General features: G+C 34.1%; 1 protein-coding gene and 1 long non-coding RNA gene across 2 annotated transcripts; one reads left to right on the forward strand and one right to left on the reverse strand.

Moving 5' to 3' along the window:
• Positions 1-171: 171 nt before the first annotated feature.
• On the forward strand, positions 172-7,803 carry LOC143529593 (uncharacterized). Its single transcript, XM_077025354.1, has 8 exons — positions 172-355; positions 1,831-1,886; positions 5,470-5,610; positions 5,763-5,875; positions 6,483-6,846; positions 6,936-7,076; positions 7,165-7,280; positions 7,399-7,803. The coding sequence occupies exons 1-8, from the start codon at positions 172-174 to the stop codon at positions 7,799-7,801; spliced, it is 1,518 nt and encodes a 505-aa protein (XP_076881469.1). The 3' UTR covers positions 7,802-7,803.
• A 3,550-nt stretch (positions 7,804-11,353) lies between these two features.
• On the reverse strand, positions 11,354-12,613 carry LOC143529579 (uncharacterized). The gene is made up of 3 exons (XR_013134686.1): positions 12,400-12,613; positions 11,801-12,169; positions 11,354-11,390 (listed from the first exon to the last, which is right to left on the reverse strand). It is a non-coding gene; the product is annotated as an uncharacterized LOC143529579 (long non-coding RNA).
• Positions 12,614-21,745: the final 9,132 nt, after the last annotated feature.

A 21,745-nucleotide genomic window follows, 5' to 3' on the forward strand; every position in this document is an offset into this window, starting at 1 on the left:
TACTTTATAACAAAAAAAGAAAAAAAAAAGTTTAACAAGAAGCAACATCATCATCCTATGCGTCATCATATTACGTAAATCACATCCATTTCTTCTATTATAAGTAGAGCACTATTAGTCCTCCATCTCCCCAATCACTTACTTGAGCATTAATAATATATCACATTCAACATGTCTGGTGGACCTCCATCCTTTTCTTCTGTCAGGCCTGGAGCTCCTTCTTCTTCTTCATCAGGTGTTGCGGGTAAAAAACCTGTTTCATTTCAACGCTCAATTAATGATCCACAAAAACCACCATCACAAGGAGATGTGGATCCACGTGCAAAGAATTCAACTAATAAGCCCGTTCAGTCCGGTTAGGTCACCCGTATGTATAAGAAGACGTACTCATGCGACAAGAACTAAATGATCGTGTTTGTATCGAAGTTCATTGTTGTTACTTGTTAACTTTGTTCGAACGTTCTGTTTGTTTGTAAAGTTTCTGTTCTTGGGTGTTTCTTTAGAGATAATTAATTAAACTTTAGTTCCTCAAATCACCCTTTATATTAGTTTCCAGGATAGATCTATTGGATCTATTATTTTTGTAGACAAAACAAACCAAACTGGCTACATCTGTTAAATTTCTTAATAACAAATCTCATAATCAGAGTTAAACCATTTACAAATACTGCGAGTAATTAATTCATTTATGGAAACAAAACTACATATTTCAAATCTCTCATGTTCATTTTTAATTGCTAAATAACAAAAGTCGTCGGGTGTTTCTCGTCATTTTCGGCATCTTATCAGAACCGTTCATAAATAATAATAATAATAATAATAATAATAATAATAATAATCTATACTAGTAGATGTGCCTGCGCGTTGCGGCGGGACACTATGAGGATTAGGTCGGTATGAGTAAGGTTCCTAAAAGAGACGCGACGGAAATTTGATGGTGTCGTTACGGTTGTGATGGCATAGTAGTTTTCTATAGGTTAATGCAACATATGCTAGTGCAGGCTGAGTAAAAACAAGGACTAACTTTTAATTACTAACAAATATTATAAATAAATCTAACGAAAGAAAACGCTAAATATGTGAAACAAAACAAAGGCAAACAAAATGATCAAAAAACAAACTTAACTATGACATAAGTAAACAATACGATAATATCTTTTGCCATTACATAGTATACAAAAAAAAATATATTTACGAGATCATAAGCAAACAGTTAAATAGGCTTATAAAATATCAAGGGATATATATAAACTTTAAAAGCTGCCAGCGATCATGGGTTCTCTTATACCTTGAAATTAAAGGTGTTGTCTAGAATCAACTGAACTACCTGTTTTACCATTTCGATGTTTTCAGAATCTTGGTCAACTGTTGACTTCGGCCTTTGTTTCAGGTCCTCAACATGCCACCGCCACACAGATTGTTTCTATTTTCGTTGTAAACTTCAGCCCAAACCAATCATTAGATGCGGATTTATGTTATGTCAGCTCCAACATCCTATATCTGCCACAACAACATAATATTCCTACTATAAAACAAATTCAAAAACTGATTCAAATAAAAGATCAAATAACCTGAAATTTTATGGTTGAGGTTGGAATTGCAATTTAATTGTTGCGTTTGGACTTTGACATTAAGAGTCAAATCTATTTTGGGCATTTTGTTGTAAGCTTGTACAGGTCAAACCTTTCCAAGAAACAATAACTTAATTTATGCTATCCAATTGATGAGTCAATGGGTGTGCATGAAACCGAAAGATACGATACCGACCAAACCAGGAGCTGCTTATTGTCGATGTTGTATTATAAATTTGTTTTTTATTGATGAATTCAGGTTATGTTATCATACTTTCAAAATCAGGTTATGTACTGTCACTATTAATGCAACAGGTTATGTACTTTTTGTGATAGATGAAAAGTTAGTTAAGAGTATATGTTGTAAATATTATTTGGCTTATAGGGAAGAAATCAATCAAAGAGTTTATCATAGTTTCTGAATTTTGTTAAGGAACTTGTTAAACCTGTCAAATCCGTCGCGCAGGACCGTTTTATATACCCGGACCGACCCATTTGTAATAGGTCCTGTTCCGGGTTTGAGAAATTATTTAAATCAGTTCAGGTGCAAGTCGGACACGTTGCACACCCGTATCGGAAAGTAAAAAATTTTGACTGTTCATGTTTTGAAAAGAACCCGTTTTAACCATACCACGTTTCATATGTTGTTTCATCAAATGATAAAACGATTGAGTTAAAAAAACAGAGGTAAAAAAAGGGAAAATAAGTACAAGTCATTACATAATGTGCAAACCTCATTTGATTATCATTCTTTTAGGTCTTCATAAAAATGATAATCCGTTTATGAAAATAGTCGTGAGATTATTTGACAGACTCTGGTAAGCATTAGTATACATTTTTGATCCATGAAAAATTCGAGCGTCCATCTAAACACATAAGCAACGATATCATGGTAATGATAACTACATGTTATAGTAAATAGAGTGAAGTTATATCTAGTTGTGTCACCGCAATGAAGAAATGTATGCATCGTACAATGCAGATACTTTGATTGGGAACATATCAGGTAGCCTCGGGGGTAGAGATACCTTAGGTGAGCCATGACATTGAACCAAAAGATAAAGTCAATGTGCCACCGATGAATTGAGGTAAAGGCGATATTGGAAATGGAAGAAAGACTGCAACAATCAACCGCAGATTCTCCTATCAGGCTTGGTAATCGATCAACTGCATTTGCATAAATAAAAATTCAGAACCAATATTATATATGTGTGTATGTTAATGTTACTCAACCTGTTGACATAGTTAATTATGCCATCTTTAGCCGGTTACGTTTAATAACAATTAGTGACATAATAAGATGCCGTAAGTTTATGCAGTTTTCAATGTGAGAATGCTAACGTGATGTCTCGAGTACCATCACAAGTGCATCAGTTTACAAACCAAACTGAACAGTTCAGCTTGTTTATGTTAGCGAAATGAAATATTTAGGTAGAGCTCGCTCGCGAAAAGTTTAAGCAAACTCACTGTTTTCGTATAAAATATTACCGTTTTACAAATATTGACATATAAATAAATAATAATATTTTATCATACATTATTATTTATATGTATAAAATATATTTACCGTTTTACAAATAATATAATATTAATAAACTACAAACTTTATAATGATTTATATGTATTAGTATTTAGGTTGTAATTTATAGATATATGAGCTTGAGATTTAGTTTAAACAAGCCAGTTAGCTAGCCAGCTAAACGACCCAACTAACTCGTTACAAACCCTTGGACTGTTTACAAAGGGAGTCGGCTCATCTCGTTTACAAACGATCCAATATCAAGCAAGCCATCAGTTGCTTCTGACTTCGTTTGACATGAAAACCGATCATCTTGCATTCTTTCATCCTATATGTTGTTGTTGTTGTTGGAATATCATGTATTCAACTAAAACATATAATAAGTTGCACAAGTGGAAAAGGCTTACTTTGATGAGGTGGGAAGAGTGAGGGCATAGGACACTGGACCGGGCTATCTTAATGGGACGGTTCGCTTGGGTGTTGAATCGGCCAAAAGTCAAACTCTGGTTCTAGATCAAAACCGTTGACTTCCACTTTTTCGATCATCGAGTTGATACTACTCTCTCTAGTGTCCTGTTTTAGCTGAGTCGGCTACTCTCCTTTCATTTCCCGTGACTTTTTAGATCATAGGACAAAAAAATGTAACAATTGAAAATGGTTTAACATAACTACAAATACAAAGAGAATAAGCAATCACAAGATCAGGCAAGAAAGAAGAACACATATTAAGAATTGACATTTTAGATCATAACACAAGCTCAAAGATCACAAAACACACAAAGTCTCAAAGATCACCGATGATACAAGAACCCATTTGTAGTCATAACACAAGCTCAAAACATCAGAAATCACAAACAAGACTCAAAGATCAGCCAAGAAACAACAACCCATATCAAGAATTGACATTTTAGATCATAACACAAGCTCAAAACATTAGAAAAACTATACAGTTCGGCTCGTTTATCTTAGCGAGCTGAAATGTTTAGCTAGAGCTCGCTCGTGAAAAGTTCAAGAAAACTCGCCAAAACCATAAATCATTTGACGCAACCGCTTCTAGTGAGATGGTTGGTCGTTTGATATCACCCCTAACATACGCCCCTTGCAACTCCCGTGGACAATTCCTCCATTCGATATGTGTACAATCGATGCTACCGAGCATCCCTGGAAAATGCCATATAGCCCCGTGCACGGCGTAAAGACGTGTAATGTCGTGTCTTGTTGGTTTTCGTAGAAACTCTTTGCCATACAATTTTATAATCGCGTTACAAAAGAATTGTATACATTCACGTGAAGTTCTCTCAGACATTTGTAAGTATTCATCGAATTGGTCGGGTGGGTTACCTGTCGCTAGTTGACGAATAGCGGATGTGCATTTTTGAAGCGCCGTAAAACTTCGTTTGCCCCTCGTGTCGTAAGATTCTTGAAACCATTCTTCGTTTGCTTCGACGTCGGCTACAATCTTTAAAAATAAAGATTTAGGCAACGAAAGCGTTCCCTAAACGTCTCGTCATTGTATTTCGGATCCTCCACAAAATAGTCGTTCATTAGCACTTCGTGGGCATGTATACGATCACGCTCCACCATTTTTTACTTTGGACGGCTCGGGCCTTCAAGTTCGTTATATAACAACGGGAACCATTCGAGAATGTCATTGTCCGAAGTCGAAGAGCTATCGGTGTCTAAGGGACCAAGTAATTCGAAAATTCCATATTTTTTGTTGTGAATGAAGGGGAAGATTGAGAGTGTTTTGAGTTGGATTTGGTTTATGTTTTGGTTTTGGTTTTATATTGGTTTTTTTTTAACCCTCCCCCCCCCCCCCCCCCGTTCCCAACGGCTCCCTCCCCAATGGTCAAATTATCTCGATAAACACTCATCACTTGCGTGATGGCTATCACGCAACCAACCCCCGTCACGCGTGAGCAATGACTGACGGCGGTGTGCGGTGAGCCATCACGCGTGATGGGAGCTCCTCACGCAGTGCCTCGGCCCCTCTTATATTGTCACTTTATTACTCTGTATTTTAAAAATTAAATTATATTTTTAAAACTTTTTATTAAAAGTTTTCTTTTAATTTTCTTTGTTAGTTTAAATTCTTGAAAAAAAAAACTCGTTGAAGCCCATGTTTGCCAAAACCACAACAGGCTCAGCCGGCTTTATCGAGTGTCCAGTCAGCACTGCATTGCACAATATTATTTGATGAATTCGGAACCCAACTTAAACGACAACACAGCCACTAGTTTATTTGAAAGCCTTGTTTTGGATTTCAAAAATCCATAAAGAAATATCAAAATGAATGTGAAAACTGTTTATAAGATGTGGACAACTGTTTGGTGTATGCATAAAAGTATATATTAATTTTTGTTTAATTATAATTTTCAGGAGGATTATGATATATGGAGGCCTAAATTGCTGGAGAACTATCAGGAAATATTAAAATTGTCTAAATATTCGAGAACCCGAATGAAAAAGAATATTTATAATCTGCTCATTAAAGGAATTTTTCTTCAAGATGATAATCTGGTAAATACTGATCGGCTAATCCTAAGGAATTCTTCTTTTGTTTAAAAGTTATGACAAATTTCTAGTTACGAAGTCTTCAGGTTTGTAAGCTGTAGCAATTATTTTAAGGGATGGTCCAAAATTCCATTGACTTGTTTTGTTATGCATCTCAGTTGTTTACACTTGGAAGTAACGGTGAAGGAACTGAAATCATATCAGCAAGAACATTTTCATACAGAAATGGCAATCCTCATGATAATTGGTGTATTAATGTTCCAAAGTCAAGGTTCTCTCTTTCAATCTATGTGTTTGCTCTTATATATGGTATTGTCATGGGTTTGGATCAAATACAAATGAAATTAACATGCTACTTGTTAAAAATCAAGTAGAGTAATTTTATATACAAATAAAGTAATTATATATGTAATTACATCATTACTCTACTTTACTCTCACCATTAGCAATTTAATTTCATTTGTACGTTAACCTTCCCCGTATTGTCAGATAATAATAAAATCATTACCTTACTTATAACTTATTTCATATTGGATTTTTCGGGTACTAACTTTGTTCGGTTTCTCGTTACATGTCCATAGCTTCTAACATAACGAATTATAAAACTAAAGAAAACGCAAATTCATTACACCCCAGTATATATATATATATATATATATATATATATATATACTATATTATAATACATTTTCTGAAAATTATAGTTTATTATTTAATTTATTATGTTTATCTATTGGTTATATGTATTCTTCTGTGTTACACCTTCGCCTAGTATATGTAGGAGATGGGTGTGATCATACTTTGTAAGTTCTGTTTTTCTCATTTTTGATTTAAAAAAAGAAGAGACTACAACTAATTTAGAGTTTAATATCTTGCAGGTTTAAGATGGTAGCACAGATGTTTGATATTTCAAATTTGATGATCAAAATCGAGACAAGAGCTCAATTTTTATCTCCAAATACCGAATATGGGGTCTATCTAGTCTTCAAGTTTTGCGATTCTAGAAATGTTTCTAGAACCCCAATGTATGTTGACCTAAAGTACAGAAAGGGGAACGAAACCTTACATGCGTATTTTTCAAAATGGAGAGCTGACGAGTGGATGATGATTGAACTATACCGGTTCTTGAACCATAAAGATGATGGTGATTTTGAGGTTTTACTAGAGAGCCTTTCAGCATCCTATTGTAGAGAACATGATGCGATCTATGTAGAAGGCATTGAGTTTCAACCCATCGACAACGTAAGTTTCATTATATTTCCATTCTAGTTTGTATTTTGCAAATGTTCTACGTTACATGTTTATGAAATAGTCTAAGGAATTTTAAATAGGTGGAACATGAAGAAACTGAAAAGTCGAGGAAAGTCCAAAAAGTTTTGGAATCAAACTCGAACTTGGATCAGTTCCTACAAATGCCAACTAAAAGCGAAATGATATTAAAGGGGTCCATAAACTATGACTACGGGGAAGAGGTTCTTATTTACTTCTAGAAAAATTAATACATATTGAAATTTTAAACATTCCTCCTGGTTCTGTAACAATTCACTAATTTATGAATAGTTGGTTTCGCTAAATGAAGTGAATGGAAAGAAGCACCTTATGCTTTCAGCAAAGGCGGCTCTCTACAACTCTTCTGATTTGGAGCTTTTTGTTCCAAAACCAACACCCAAGTCCAGGTTAGCTTTTTGTAAATGTTAATTTATACTCTTAATAGATTGATGCGGTTGTTTATGTCTTCAAAATCTACCAATGTTTCTAAAAAAATACTTATCACATAATATAATGTACATGCAGATTTGAAGAGGTGCTTGAGCTTCTGCCACAACAAATATTTCGTATCAGTTGCACGGTTAAAAGCCAAATGTTGTCACGAGATGCAGATTATGTGTGCTACTTAGTGTTTAAGCTTTCCGAAAATTGTAATGAGATGCATGGTCCAGTCAAAGTACGAGATCTACTTCAGAAAATTAAAGTGTCCGAATTTGTTTATTTCAGAACCCCAAGCCCATGGAATATACATAATATTACTCAGATTCCAAAACAAAGGAGTGATGGGTGGATGGAGGTTAACGTCAAGAAATTCAACTCAAATCTTGAACTTGAAAATGATTGTGTTCGGGTTAATTTGAAAATTTTAAGTTATGAAGGCTCTTTGTCCGGCCTTATTGTCTCTGGCCTTGAGTTTCGGCCAATGTAACAATATTAATATGTGAATTCGTCTTGCTATATGTGTTCTTAATATTTATATAAGTTTACTAGTTAGCTTCTTTTTGTTTTATTAATTCGACCAGTTTATAATAAAGCATAACCTTGAAGCTAATGTTATTGAAGATCATCTAAAGTTTGAATTAGTTATATTTATCTTTATGATGTTAAATAATTGGAAGTATTTAGCCATAGTTTGTATTTCAGTTATTTATTTTATGTTTTTTAGATTAGCTTCTATCAGAATTATAAACAATATTTAGCTTTTGGTGTCTATTATGTTATTATGTGATAATTTTACTTATCTTTGTTTAGGATCGCTAAGGTTGTCAGGCGGTTAGTATAAGCGAGATTGGGATATTTCGGATATCCGAGTTTCGACTTTTGATATTTTAGATTTCAAAAGAAATAATTCGAATATTTCGGATATCTGAAAAATATCAAAACCACTATCCGAATGTGAAATCGATAATTCGGATATCCGAATTTTTCGAATAAATCGGATTTTCGGATATTTTGAATTCGGAGTCGAGTTTAGATTTTTTTGAACACCCCTATCACAAAGTCCTATTTATTTTAGTTTTTTGATAAGACGAAGCTTGGACGAAAACACAGCAGGGTTAAGACTCAATATGTATATGAAATTTCATAAACAGCGAGGGTCGGACGTTAAGTGTTATTAGGAAAACGAGTAAATTTACACTACGTATAAAAACTTTTGGACAAAAACTATGTAAATTTACACTAATGAGAAAAAAAACAAGGGTCGAGGGTAGGGCTGTTAATTTATGGCACGGGCATGTTAACGCAGGTTTTAACATGTTTGGGTTTAAGCTTAAGAGCACTATGCAGAATTAGCCTAAAGGTGCGGTGTTTTTGCCTGAAGGTGCTAGAGTAGGACTACATCTTATAGCATTGAATCTTTTGAGTTTATACAACCGTACTGTAAGGCCCCGATCCCGGTGCCCTACTCTATCGTTTGATTTACTCATAAACACAGTTCTAAATATCAGAGTTAATTAAAACTTTCGCGAAATAATAATAATAGTCAACCATTCATTACAAACATTCTCAACTTGTCTTTTAAAACATAACATAAATGATAATATCAAAAAATCATGACAAATCTTCAGATGTCAGCCTCTTCAATCTTGCCATGTGTCCTGCTCAAACCAGCTATCTCAATCTGTTAACATGTGTGCATACTAAAAGTCAGCTATGCTGAGTGAGTTCTAGTTAATCAAATCACTTACTTTACGTACACATATACGTGCCCGAAGGTACGCATTACATACTTAACATGTTCATCATTCTTTCATATATGTTCATAACTAACCTTACATTATAAAGAGCGTTTCGCCCTACATACCTCGAATATTATTAGGGTCCGGTACCCTCCATCCTCGGATATTATTAGGGTCCGGTCTCCCTTCTTCCTCGGATATTATTAGGGTCTGGTACCCTCCATCCTCGGATATTATTAGGGTCCGGTCTCCCTTTCTTCCCTACTATCATGCCATACCTTTCTAAATATATAATTGTAAGTTTCATACATACATGCATCATTCATCCATCATATACAACAATCATAACAACAAACCATCGCCTGACAGTGCATGCAATATCCGAAGATCATTCACGCACTGACAAGCTTTCATTTACATTTAAGATATACATAATTAACATACAAATCATACATGGCATACACTTACCATTTAAGGTAAGTGTATTAAATATGACATCGAGTATGCACACAGCTCCGAAAATATAACAAGGAATGGGGATAGAAACTTACCTGAACTCGATTACGTTCACCGTTAATTGTTATTCATTTCCTTAGCTGTGCGCGACTAACTATATAACAATTACACGTATCAATTAACTATCACTACTCATATCGCATTTCTAGTCTAGTTATAACCCTCAACGAACGGGAGTCCGGAGGGCAGCGCCCCTGGCATCGGGGTTCTACGGGAGGCAGCCCCTAGCGGGGTCCAAGGGGCAGAGCCCTGGCTGGGGTCCAGCTGCCAGGTCAGCTCGGAAAATTTTATTTTCATTAATTGTCTTAACAAGTTTTCCATTAGAATTTTAAATTATTATCTAATTCGCTAACTCGTTTGCTATAACGAATTAAGCCTGATTCGTTAACTGATTCGTTATCTTTTATGATCTGATTCGGTATTTTGGTTCATTATCTTAACATAGTCTGGTTCGTTATCCTAGTTCGTCATCTTGTCATCGTCTGGTTCGTCATTCCGATTCATTATCTGAACATGACTTGATTCGTTATCTTAATCGTAACGAATTGGCGAGTAACGAATCACCTGATTCGTTATCTAAACATAAAGAATGGGTGAGTCACGAATCACTTGATTCGTTATCTGAACATAACGATTGGGTGAATAACGAATCACTTGATTCGTTATCTGAACTTAACGAATGGGCATAAGCATCAGTTTTATCCAGATCTTTGACTCAAGGGGTCAAAGTCAAAATCGTCAAGAATAACATACAGTCAACTCGTACCGGATTTGCAATAAACCTTTGTTTCTTAACGAAACAACACGATTTAGGTATCAATGAACTCGTAATACCATTACCAACAAACCCTAACCATTCATTCATCCAAATATTCGTGTTTATATGGTGCGATTGATGCATCTATATTACGGGTTCCTTAAGTTAACAATTAGCCTATCAAACGTTAACGGATTTCAGTAGGATTTGTTGAGTTGGATTCGTTTTTAATATAATCAAACAAATTTATGATTTCTAGACGTAATCCGGACCTAAACGAACAAGTTCTCGATATAAACGTACCTTAAATGAGTTGGTTTACGAACACGGTCTAGTCTTGATGTTGTTTTGGTTCGTCACAACGTTCTAGCACCAACAGGTTCGGGTTTTCACCTTCGGATCTTGGCTCGGGTTATAGGATAGTGTTTGTGTGTGTTTTTATGGTGTAGGCTATGGTGTAGAGATGGATAAAAATAGAAAAGATTAGGGTTTAAGGGGTATTTATACTCCCTTAAGCCCTTGGACCTAAGGCTCATTCAATCTCTTATTTCATCTTCTAAAGTCCAAGTCCACCTTCTATTAGTTTATTTATCTATACCGATAAACGACACACTATAAAATAAACGAAACTTATTTTATTAATTCTTTTTGAAAACAGGATGTTACACGCACTTCTTATAGCAGCACCTTCTACTCAAGTTTTAATATTTGCAAGAGCCCGCACTTTTTGCTCCGTGTTTAATATTTCCAAAACTGTGTTCATGACCACACCTTTTGACTTTTATTTTCATTTTTTTTAATTTTTAGTAATTAAATAATACATAAATATATTTAGTTCCAATATAAATTTCCAAAAAACCCAATAAAATAATATACAAAAAAGTACATTTCATTGTACCACAAACATACAAAGATAGGGGACTTCATTCTTACAAATATACAGTATACTAGTGTTTTAAGGGTGTTTTTTAGTCTTCATTCTTACAACCCGAACCGACATTTTCATTCTTGCAACCGAAACCAATGTGTCTTCATTCTTGCAACCGTCAGAACTGTAAAATCACCTAACAAAACATAAAGTTACATTAATAAAATGAAGCTTATATGATATATGCATGTGAGTTCTCTAAGAAAATGAACATGCTCGTGTTCGACCATGTATGAACATTAACAATATAAACAAACTGTTCAATGAACGAACATAAATGAGTTAAACTGTTTATGTTTGTTTATGGTTGTACAAAATGATGGCAAGAGATGAAGTAATAAAAAATAATTCATATCCTAATACAAATCTACTTAATCGCTAGTTTCCTTAGGTTTTGAATATATTGTATTCCTAAAATCCTATCCCAAATTTACTAGTTTCAGTATAGATATATCCTAATTCTTTAGACGATTAACATACTCATAGTCGTATATAAGTGAGTTTCTAGTTGATAAATAAACGCTAAAAAGTAGAAGTTGGACTAACCTTTAAACGCCTTAACGGAGTACATGTCCAGCCCTCAAACATCAAACACTAAGTTGAAAAAACATTAAGTTAAAATTAATCATTAATTTATAAGTATGAAACTGTACGAATATGTTGGAAAACTGTCATAAACATTGAACATAAGCCACTTACTTTCAACACAAGTTGGGTAGATCACAATGAAGGTTGTACCTAACAAAATGGCAACAGTCTTTATACTAAGTTTTAAAACTAAATGTCTAAATTAAAATTAAACTTCAGTGATCAAAAGCAGTTACCAAGCAGCTCAAAGCATAGAATGGGTGCCTTATTATCTGTTCAAAAGATGCATGTAACAATGGATTATCTCAATGCAGGTGATTCTTCAACCTATATGAAGAAACAGAAGAAAAAAGTACACAAATTTAGTTCAGATGTTCAAGATCAAATATTTATATCACCTTAATTTCTCATTTTTGGGTATATAATTAGGCTTCAAATTAGGGTCAATTTTTGGTTCGGATCAGATTGCTTACCAATCTAAATGAAATTAGACGACTTAATGACCATCTTCCCTAATTCATATACTGTAATGCAATGTGTTAATGAAGACCACTTACAATATTTAAAGCCGCTTTAAAGTTTAAACACTCATGGAAGCAACAATTGAACCACTCGATTCAAAGATTTGTGCAGCTCCAAACTCAACAGCCGAGTCAGAAACTTAAAGATTCGTCTTCTCAGCCAGACACTTGCTGGATTTAAAACAAAATCAAAATATTTGAGTGCCAAGATACATCTGTTAAGTATATATAATCAAAATATTTGAATAATGATGAGTGAAAGTCAAATACTCATAAGAATCATAACTACCCAACAAATTATAACAAACCCAAAAACATAATGAAGTTGAAACAAAAGACTGAAAAGAGTACTTATTTTAGGGCATAAGACTCTGGGTCCTAATTTTGGTGAAAGGAGGAAGGAAAAAGCAATGTAAAAATTTTAGGGGGAAAGTGAAAATTTTAGAGGGAAATAATTGTGCTTACTATTTTCATTCTGTAGATTTAACCGCAACTTCTGCCATCCTTTTATTTAAAATTAAACCCTCTTAAAATTGGATGCCTCAACCGCACCTTCTACTATCAATTTTATATAAAATTAAAACTTTCTCAAAAGGTGCGATCAATATAACGAACCGCACCTCTGGTTTTCTTCCTCGCATCTTTTGCTCAGTTTTGTATTAGTGGAGGTTTCGTGTCTCAAACATGTCGACTTGTTTAAGACATGTTTTAATTCATGTCCTAACATGTTAAATACTTGTTAGCCTGTTAGTATAGCCTAAATTCATACTTCCATAATTTCACTAATGTATGTCAGAATCCGATATTATATTTCTGGAGGATGTTATAATTTGTTTGTTTGATTTTTTGTTCAAGTATGTTATAGATTTGCGGTTTTTTGTTTCAAATATGTTATAAATTATTATATATATATTAAATAGAGGATTTGCTTTGTGAGTAGGTTTTACTATTCATTTTAAGTAGAAGTGTTTAAGCCTCATTTACAAGTAATATATTGGTCCATAATCTTGTATTACTCTTTTGTCAAGTTGAAAAGTGGAGGTACATGAGGCTTTGAATACGTTAAATTATTCAATTTTTTTAACTTTTTTTACATTTAAATAAACATTTACATGAAAATAACTTACTCTGGAACTAAAGATTATTTTGAACTTTATAATATTTATAGAAATACTTATTTTATGTAAATTTTACGAGTAAACATGCATGCGTGATTCGACTTGTTTTGGTGTGCTTTTTGTTTGGTTTTTAGTCCCGTCGTAACACACGGGTCGCAAAAACTAGTATATATTAAAAAGAGGAGTCGGTGATGTGAGCATAAACTACTATTCATCTCTGTTGGATATTATGATGCACGCCGTACAACTCACAATGCTTTGTACTCTCAATTGTTTGTCAGCTTCACGTTTCTTCCCCACTCCACCATCATATCATCAAGATGTCGTGCCCTTCTTGCATCATTGGTTCAGTCGAAGGAAAGTGGGAGATCAGAGACGACATCGCCATCCTCCACTCCCGATGTCGGTTCTCTCTGCTTGTCGCATCGTCTGCGATTTCACCTACATGCATCCTAATCAAATCTACGATTTCATTAAACTGATTTGAAGTTCGAAATCCCATGCTTTATGACGAATTCATTCAGAGTTCTAAGCATCGTTTTTGTTTGGCCCTATCCACGAGGCAGGTACTGAAAGTTGTATTTGTAGTTATATTTATGTTTTAAAATCATACGATTATGTTGGTAATGCTTATGTTTCAGTAGTAGCTAGAATAGTAGTTCTGCAGGATTTTTTTTTCTTTAGGTGATAATCGTGTACATTTTTGTTTATTTACCATGTGCCTACGAATATTGTAGTTTTATTTAGGGCTTTCCTTCATAACCTATGGATGTTTCTAACACATTAAAGGTTACCTTAGATGAACAAGGATGATTTTAGGTCGCTAAAAGTAGAAAGAAGTTAACGTTTCATTATTTTTAATATAATAGAAACAGTAGGGGTTGCTTGCTTTCAAATAAATTTGTGAGTTTAATTTTGCATAAAGATTGAAGTGCACTGGTTTGGGGAAAATATTGAATTAGTTACTTATCGCAGAGTTCCATTAATTGTAATCTGAAAGGGGATGGATTTTTTATTGGAGCTTGCATTGAATTTTTTAACGAGTCGAATCACAGCTTGGATTTTGTTGGTGACATGTTGGATTGCAGTTCATGTGTCATTGGTAACGGGTCAGATTGCATATGATAAGGTTATGGGTCAAATTGCACATGGTAATTAAGGTAACAACTCAGCTTGCAGGTTGCATTTGCAGCCTGCATTTTGTAATGGGTAGGATGGGAGATTGCACTTTGGATTTTCTTGATAATAGTGACCAGGATATTTCAAAAAGCTTATGCTGTGTTTTTTATGAATTGACTTTTTGCACAATAGTAAGCAACTTTTGTTACCGTTACCGAGTTTCCTGATGAGTTGATGACTTCATCAATCGAATTGGCTACTTTGTAACCGTGCTCAGTCACCACTTAAATGAGAAAGGTATGAATGATATTTAACTTCTGAAAGTCTAAGTACTTTAACATCCAGTTTATGTGCTTTACATATCATCTATCATTGAGACAACTCCTATGATGGTTGTTGGGGTTCCTGTTTATATTAAGACGCCACGTGATCCTCATTCCTAGAATAAAGGCGCCTCACGATCTTCAATCGTAGAACAGTTTTGGGCTCAACATTTAACTGAAGATGTCAAGAGGAGGTTATACAAGAACTGTTGCAACTCTAAGAGTGGCGTTTATCAAATATCAAGTTGCATTTTCTTTTTTTGCAACTTACATTTTAAACAATACGCACCGCCGCAACGCGCGAGTAAAAAGCCTAGTTAGGAATTAATAATAAGAATAATAAAATACCGGATTTTAGAAAAGACATATATTTTTAAATTATGTTGATTGATTTGATTTTAAAAAGATAAAAGGAAAACGTAGAATATGTGATACAGGATATCTCCTTATTTGAATATCAGATATTTAATATCTTTTATTATTCGTTTAAAATTCAAGTTTCCTAATATTTATCTTTCTTGTTTAGTAAGATAGTCTTTAGTATAAATTGGATGTTATGGTTTATTGTTTTAATTAGTTTTTTGATTAAGTTTATATAAAAGAACATTGTTCTTGGAACCTATGGTTCAGTTTATCAGTCTTTGATTAACTAAAGTGTCATGAGCCATTTGAATGCTTCCGTTCCTGCATCATTTGGTATCATAGCTTTTGGTTCTCAAATGGCTCGACGTGAGGAAGAATACTTGTTTGCTCGTAGATTCGCCGCCCGAGGCAACGACACAAGTATGGCTGATTCACGTGCCCACGGTAGATATTGGCATTCTACTAGCAGAGTCGCCGCGAGAGGCAGCAGTGGAATCCATCCCGACCTGCGGGATCTTGAAGAGATCAAACGACTCCGACAACGAGTTCATGATCTTGAAGAAATCAAACGACTCCGACAACGAGTACGTGATCTTGAGGAGATCAAACAGCTCCGAAAACGAGTCCGCGATCTCGAGTTACAACGGGAGATGCGCAAGGCGGAAACCGAGTCGAGCACCGTCGTCTGGGACGAAGGTGGCGACGGAGAGCAGCATCCGTTTGGCCGTCATCCACCCCGGTTCTATGAACCGATCTATCCAGAGTGTTTATTAGAAGACGGACCGAGGCTCGATGAAGAGGGGTCGAGGTTTGATGAAGACGAGGTTGATTTTGATGATGATAACTGTTTATTTGCGTATCCATCCGGTAGTGATTTTAGCTGGGATTCGCCACCCGTGTTTGATAACTACGATGAAGAGGAAGAATATATGGTGGTTCTAGATGGTGCGGCGGCTACTATCGGATCTCAAAGTCCGTCCACGATGATGCCTATGGTGTTGTCTGATATCAAGGGAATTCAAATAGTAGGTAATTTGACTTTTGCTCCGATTTTAGTGGAAACTCAAAATCAAAGTGAAAAAAGGATTTCGATAATTGGTGATAAGGATTCTGATGTGGGTTTGCATGTCAATAAAATTTGTTTAAATAATACACAAGATATGGTGAGGCATATTACTAAAGTTGCATACATGGAAATAAAATCTAGATTGCATGAAAGTTCTGTACGGGAATTATTAAATGTAGGGTGTAAGAATAAAGTTGGAGCAAAACCATGGATTCAATATGGGTTCATCACAATAAAAATAACGGAAGTGGGAGCTGAACTATTTGAGCGAGTAACGTCGGCGGTGGATAGGACGCGAATCCACACTCCCTTTGACCCGGGTGGTACAAGTTTAAAGTTGGGCAATGCACTCCATCACGTTGGAATGTTTAAGTGGGTCGTGATAATAATAAAAATAGATGAGAAGCGGGTTGATGTTCCGTTTGACCCTGGAGGCAAAACTCGAGGACGAGTTTTTTCGAAGACGGGGAGTATGATACAGGATATCTCCTTATTTGAATATCAGATATTTAATATCTTTTATTATTCGTTTAAAATTCAAGTTTCCTAATATTTATCTTTCTTGTTTAGTAAGATAGTCTTTAGTATAAATTGGATGTTATGGTTTATTGTTTTAATTAGTTTTTTGATTAAGTTTATATAAAAGAACATTGTTCTTGGAACCTATGGTTCAGTTTATCAGTCTTTGATTAACTAAAGTGTCATGAGCCATTTGAATGCTTCCGTTCCTGCATCAATATGTATGTGGTCCTAAATGTGTTAGGTTCAATTTGGATTTGCCCGTGATAATCAAATATTAGTCCAAATCAACAACTACATGTTAGCACATTGGAAAACCACATTGGTGAGTTTAAGGTACTATTATAGATCATTATCATGATTCACTATGCGGGATCTTGGAACTGATCATCCGTGTATCACTTAGTCGTATCAACTTTCAAATAAAGATTCATACACGAGTCAAGAATGATATTTTAATGGTCAAACGATAACTTATATACTTAATTTTGATCGGCTATGCACAAAGACGTAAAAAAGACAATGCAAAATATATAACTCGAAGAAAAATTGTGTTTTCCAAAAAAGTAATTTTATTTTATGAATATATAAACCTATAAGGATTATGGTGTCAAACAAATAAAATTGTTATAGCAAGCATACATATATTCATTAATGTTGTTATAAAGCAATATTTAATAAAGAGTATTAACAATCATAAGGTGCTAAAAAACTACTTACAATATCCACATTATAGATAACAAGTTAACACCATAAGCAATATACCATAAGCACCATGAGGGTAACACCACAAGAAAACTACTCAAATCAAACCAAAAAGAAATCAACCATTCCGAAATCACTAAACACGTTAACGACATTTGATCATACATGAGGGTAATGCATCACGGGTTGCATTTGAAAAACCGTGCTTTTTGGTACACTGTAAAAGTCATTTAAACCACCACCACCACCCATTCTAAACCCCACATTACCTCGGTATTGAGAAGTAAAGTTGTTACCATTTGTTTGGAGGAAAGTTGTAGATGCACCGTTGTTACCACCGCCACCACTAGGCTGATTCCACTGAAATTTACATTGCTCGGGTGATGATCTTTTGCATTTTGGCGAAGAAAGTTGACTTTCATTGACATTGACCGTTGTTATATCAAGAATACTTGCTCGACTTTTATCTTTTCCACCAGAAAGTTGCCGGATGAAATACTTTTGAGCATGGCTTGCCACTTGTTATGTATTAATTAAGACTTTTATGTTCGTTTCGAAAATTTTTGTTTCATTACACATATAGTATTCATTATGTCTTTAAACATGTTCCTTAGCAGGCTAACCTGTTACTAAGTAGGTTTGTGTTTGTGTTTGAAAAAAATGGCACGAATAGTTATCGCATTGTGTTCATGTTTAGTATCACAGGTCATCGTGTCTTATCTTGTCATGTCCGATATGTTATGACAGCCCTAGTCGGGGCCGCCCGAGCCACAACACATGCTTCACCATAGACTAACCGAAATATGTGCTCTCTAAATCCTTAGACCTATAGTAAGAATAATAATCAGAGTGCAATTTTAGTGAAGAGACTAATTGCTACCGTAGTGTGTTTTGTGAACCACTTTATAGTAAAGAGACTAATTGCTACCATACCTTTATATATGTGTGTTACTTAGCTTGGTAAAAGTATTGTGGCTTAATGGTAGAGAATTCACTTTACTAGTGAGCGATAGGAGGTTCAAACCTCACTATCACCAATTTATATGGGAGATATGAGCGATGACCCTGACTTGCCAGGGTTCGAGTCCTGATCTCACCCGGTTTTACCGGCTCTTCCCTGGCGTGCCATTTGGAGGGCGTGGGGGTCGGGTTTTATCTGGTGAATCCCTCAATAGGTGGACCACTAGAGGCTCTGTCCGTCTGGACTAGTGGCCGGCTCAGGCTACCTTTAGCCAATAGAGGTCGCGTACGAAGTACTCGGCGTTACTTAGTTGGTCGTTCAAAAAAAAGTAAATAAGAATTTAGTATTTATCAGTATCCACACTAATGTGGTTAAAGTAAAGAAGTTAATCTTTCATTTATAACTAGCTTTAGAGTTCATGTAACACACATGATAATCTAAGTAATTAAGTTACAAATAAATCAATATATAATGTATATAGAAAAATGTATTACATATATGTATGTATCATTTTATACATAAATTGATTTTATTTATATCACAAAATGAATTTTTTTTTCAAAAAAACTTAATAAATAAATAATGTACGCGCAAAAACATACCAAGAACACTCCATCTATTGAAAATTTATTCTTAGTATCACATATGTATAGTTGAAAGAAATTTGGTTATAAACCAATTTCGGAGATACTTTTCATGTAATAATAGTTTTGAGTTACACCATGAAATTTTTTTTGATAAGTTTGGGGGCTTCTCGACTTTGCTAATTGATAAAAAAAAATAACTACGGTTAACCCGTTCAATTTTGTGTTTGTTTTGCTTCACTTGAGCATAATTTTGTATAATATGCTTCACATACAATATTTTGATCACTATTAGAGGAAAAAGTCAATGTTGACCTGGAGGTGGCATGTCGGAAGTGTGTGCCATTTTATTTTAATTTTAATAGTCATGAGAAAAATATTCAACGTGCAAAATTCGAATCTTTTGACTATTTCAAAAAATGTCCTTAAAAATAAATTTGATACTCAATCACATTTAAAATTCTAACTTTCATTTGTTTTACATTTTCAAGACAAAACTTTGAACCCGTAACAAGTTTGACGATAAATCTATTTGCATTCTTAAATTTTTTTTTTAAAATACTCATATTACCTCTTTTTTACCCATGACAAATTTGAGCTAAATGTAGTTAATTTGTACCAAACGATTTATTTGCCAACTTTTAACCCGAAACAATCAAATTTAAGTTTCACAAAAAAACCCGAAACAATCATTGATAAATAAAAACCCCAAGTAACTAAATATGATAAAATTTATTATATTTGGAAGTGATTGTTATATATTATCCTTAAAATTTAATATATATGTGTATAGTTTACTAAATTAACCGAAAAATAAATAGATAGGTTTAAATCATATATTTATAATTTACAAATTTATATGACATTGTACAAAAAAACCAATAGATAAATGGATTTATTTTTAAAAATGGATCAACTTTTAAGCATATATTTATAATTTAATGTTAAAAAACTACTTCGTAAATTGAAAACATATAAAAGTTTTTTTTTTTTTTTTTTACAATCTTCAATAATATACATAGTATAATATATTAATGATAAAATTTAAAATTATATTATTTTCAATATTTAACAAATATGGTTTGTTGTTGATTTTTGTATTTCAAAATATATTGTGAAATATATTCTAACAATGTATAGTAGTATAATATGTAATTATTTATTTGACCAAGTTACATAAATTTTCTTTTATGTTTGTACCATATTTTAATAGTTGTCATTTATCTTTAAAATTAACATAATTTGTACTTTACGGAAGAAGGGGGAGACGGGGGTGGGTTTGGTTAAGTTATTTAATTTGTTTTATTATTAGAATGTTTATAATTAAATAGGTAAATTGACGAATTTGCACTCATGTACAACACACATGACCTAACTTAACGAGAATAACTAACTGGGTTAGGCCAAAAGGACAAACGGTGTAACATTTTGAAACTTAAAGTACAAATTATATTACTTTTAAAGATAAATGATAACTACTGAAATTTGGTACAAACATATATAAAGGACAATTTCTGTAATTTTGTCTATTTATTTATCTATGACATATATTAGTTTTGGAGGGAAAAAATAGTAAGGATTAACCATAAACTGACACGTGTCACACTTTTTTTTGAAAGGCGTCAGAAATATATAAAAAAAATAAAACCACGACTAGCAAGAAACTAGACGGGGGAAACAAGGAAAGTGTTACACATACATCAGAGGGTTTAACAACCACGCCGTCCAAGAAACACGACATTTACTAGACCGACCACTATACCAAAGAAAAGATAATTGAACGATGTCATCAAAAAGACGCTCCTTACTTCCTTTTAATTTGAAGATGATGTCGTTTCTCAGCCTCCAAATATTCCACCAAGTGATAAAGATAATCAAACCCACTAACTCTTTCTTCTTTTCCACTAAGTGAGTCGAACTAAGCCAATTCATGAGAGGAGAAGGAGATCGATCCACCGGAAACCGAATATCCAACCAAGAGGCAATTTTGCTCAATATCTGAGAGATAGAAGGACAAACACCAAAATTATGACTAGCCGACTCCGGCCAAAGGTTACAAAACGGACACAGAACAGAGGGAATATCTATATTTCTGTCCACCAAATTACATCGGGTGGGGAGACAATCTATCAAAATCCTCCAAGCACAAATATTGATCTTTCTCGGAATGTGTTTATACCAAATTGTTTGAGAAACATTGGTTGGCAGAAAGTGTCCCTCCATCAACAATCTCATATCTTTTACTGAGAACCCTACCAGTCCATTACAAACTCATTGCCAACGATCCATACTATCCCCAAGGTGCACCTCAGAAATAGAATGTACCTATTCATCAAAGGAAGTCAATTCGACTCCACCTCTCAAAAGCCTTCGCCAACGCCACCCTTCCGAACCTAACCTTTACGCCACCGAGCATGATTTATTATTTTTCACGTTTATAAAAAAAGAAAGAAGATACAAATACCAGCAATTTGCAATAATTATATTGTATGTTGGGTCCCTTGCGTGAGAATAAAAATGTTTAAAAATGAAAGCTACATGACACAGGAAAGAAGTTAACAATGATGTCCTTACCGAGAAGGTGGAGAAAATATAATTGTTTTAATAATAAAATTAATGTAAGA

This window comes from Bidens hawaiensis, unplaced genomic scaffold (assembly GCF_021521415.1).
Source record: "Bidens hawaiensis isolate Kalapana, Puna unplaced genomic scaffold, B.hawaiensis_p1.1 tig00008580_1, whole genome shotgun sequence".
In the NCBI taxonomy this organism is placed as follows: domain Eukaryota; kingdom Viridiplantae; phylum Streptophyta; class Magnoliopsida; order Asterales; family Asteraceae; genus Bidens; species Bidens hawaiensis.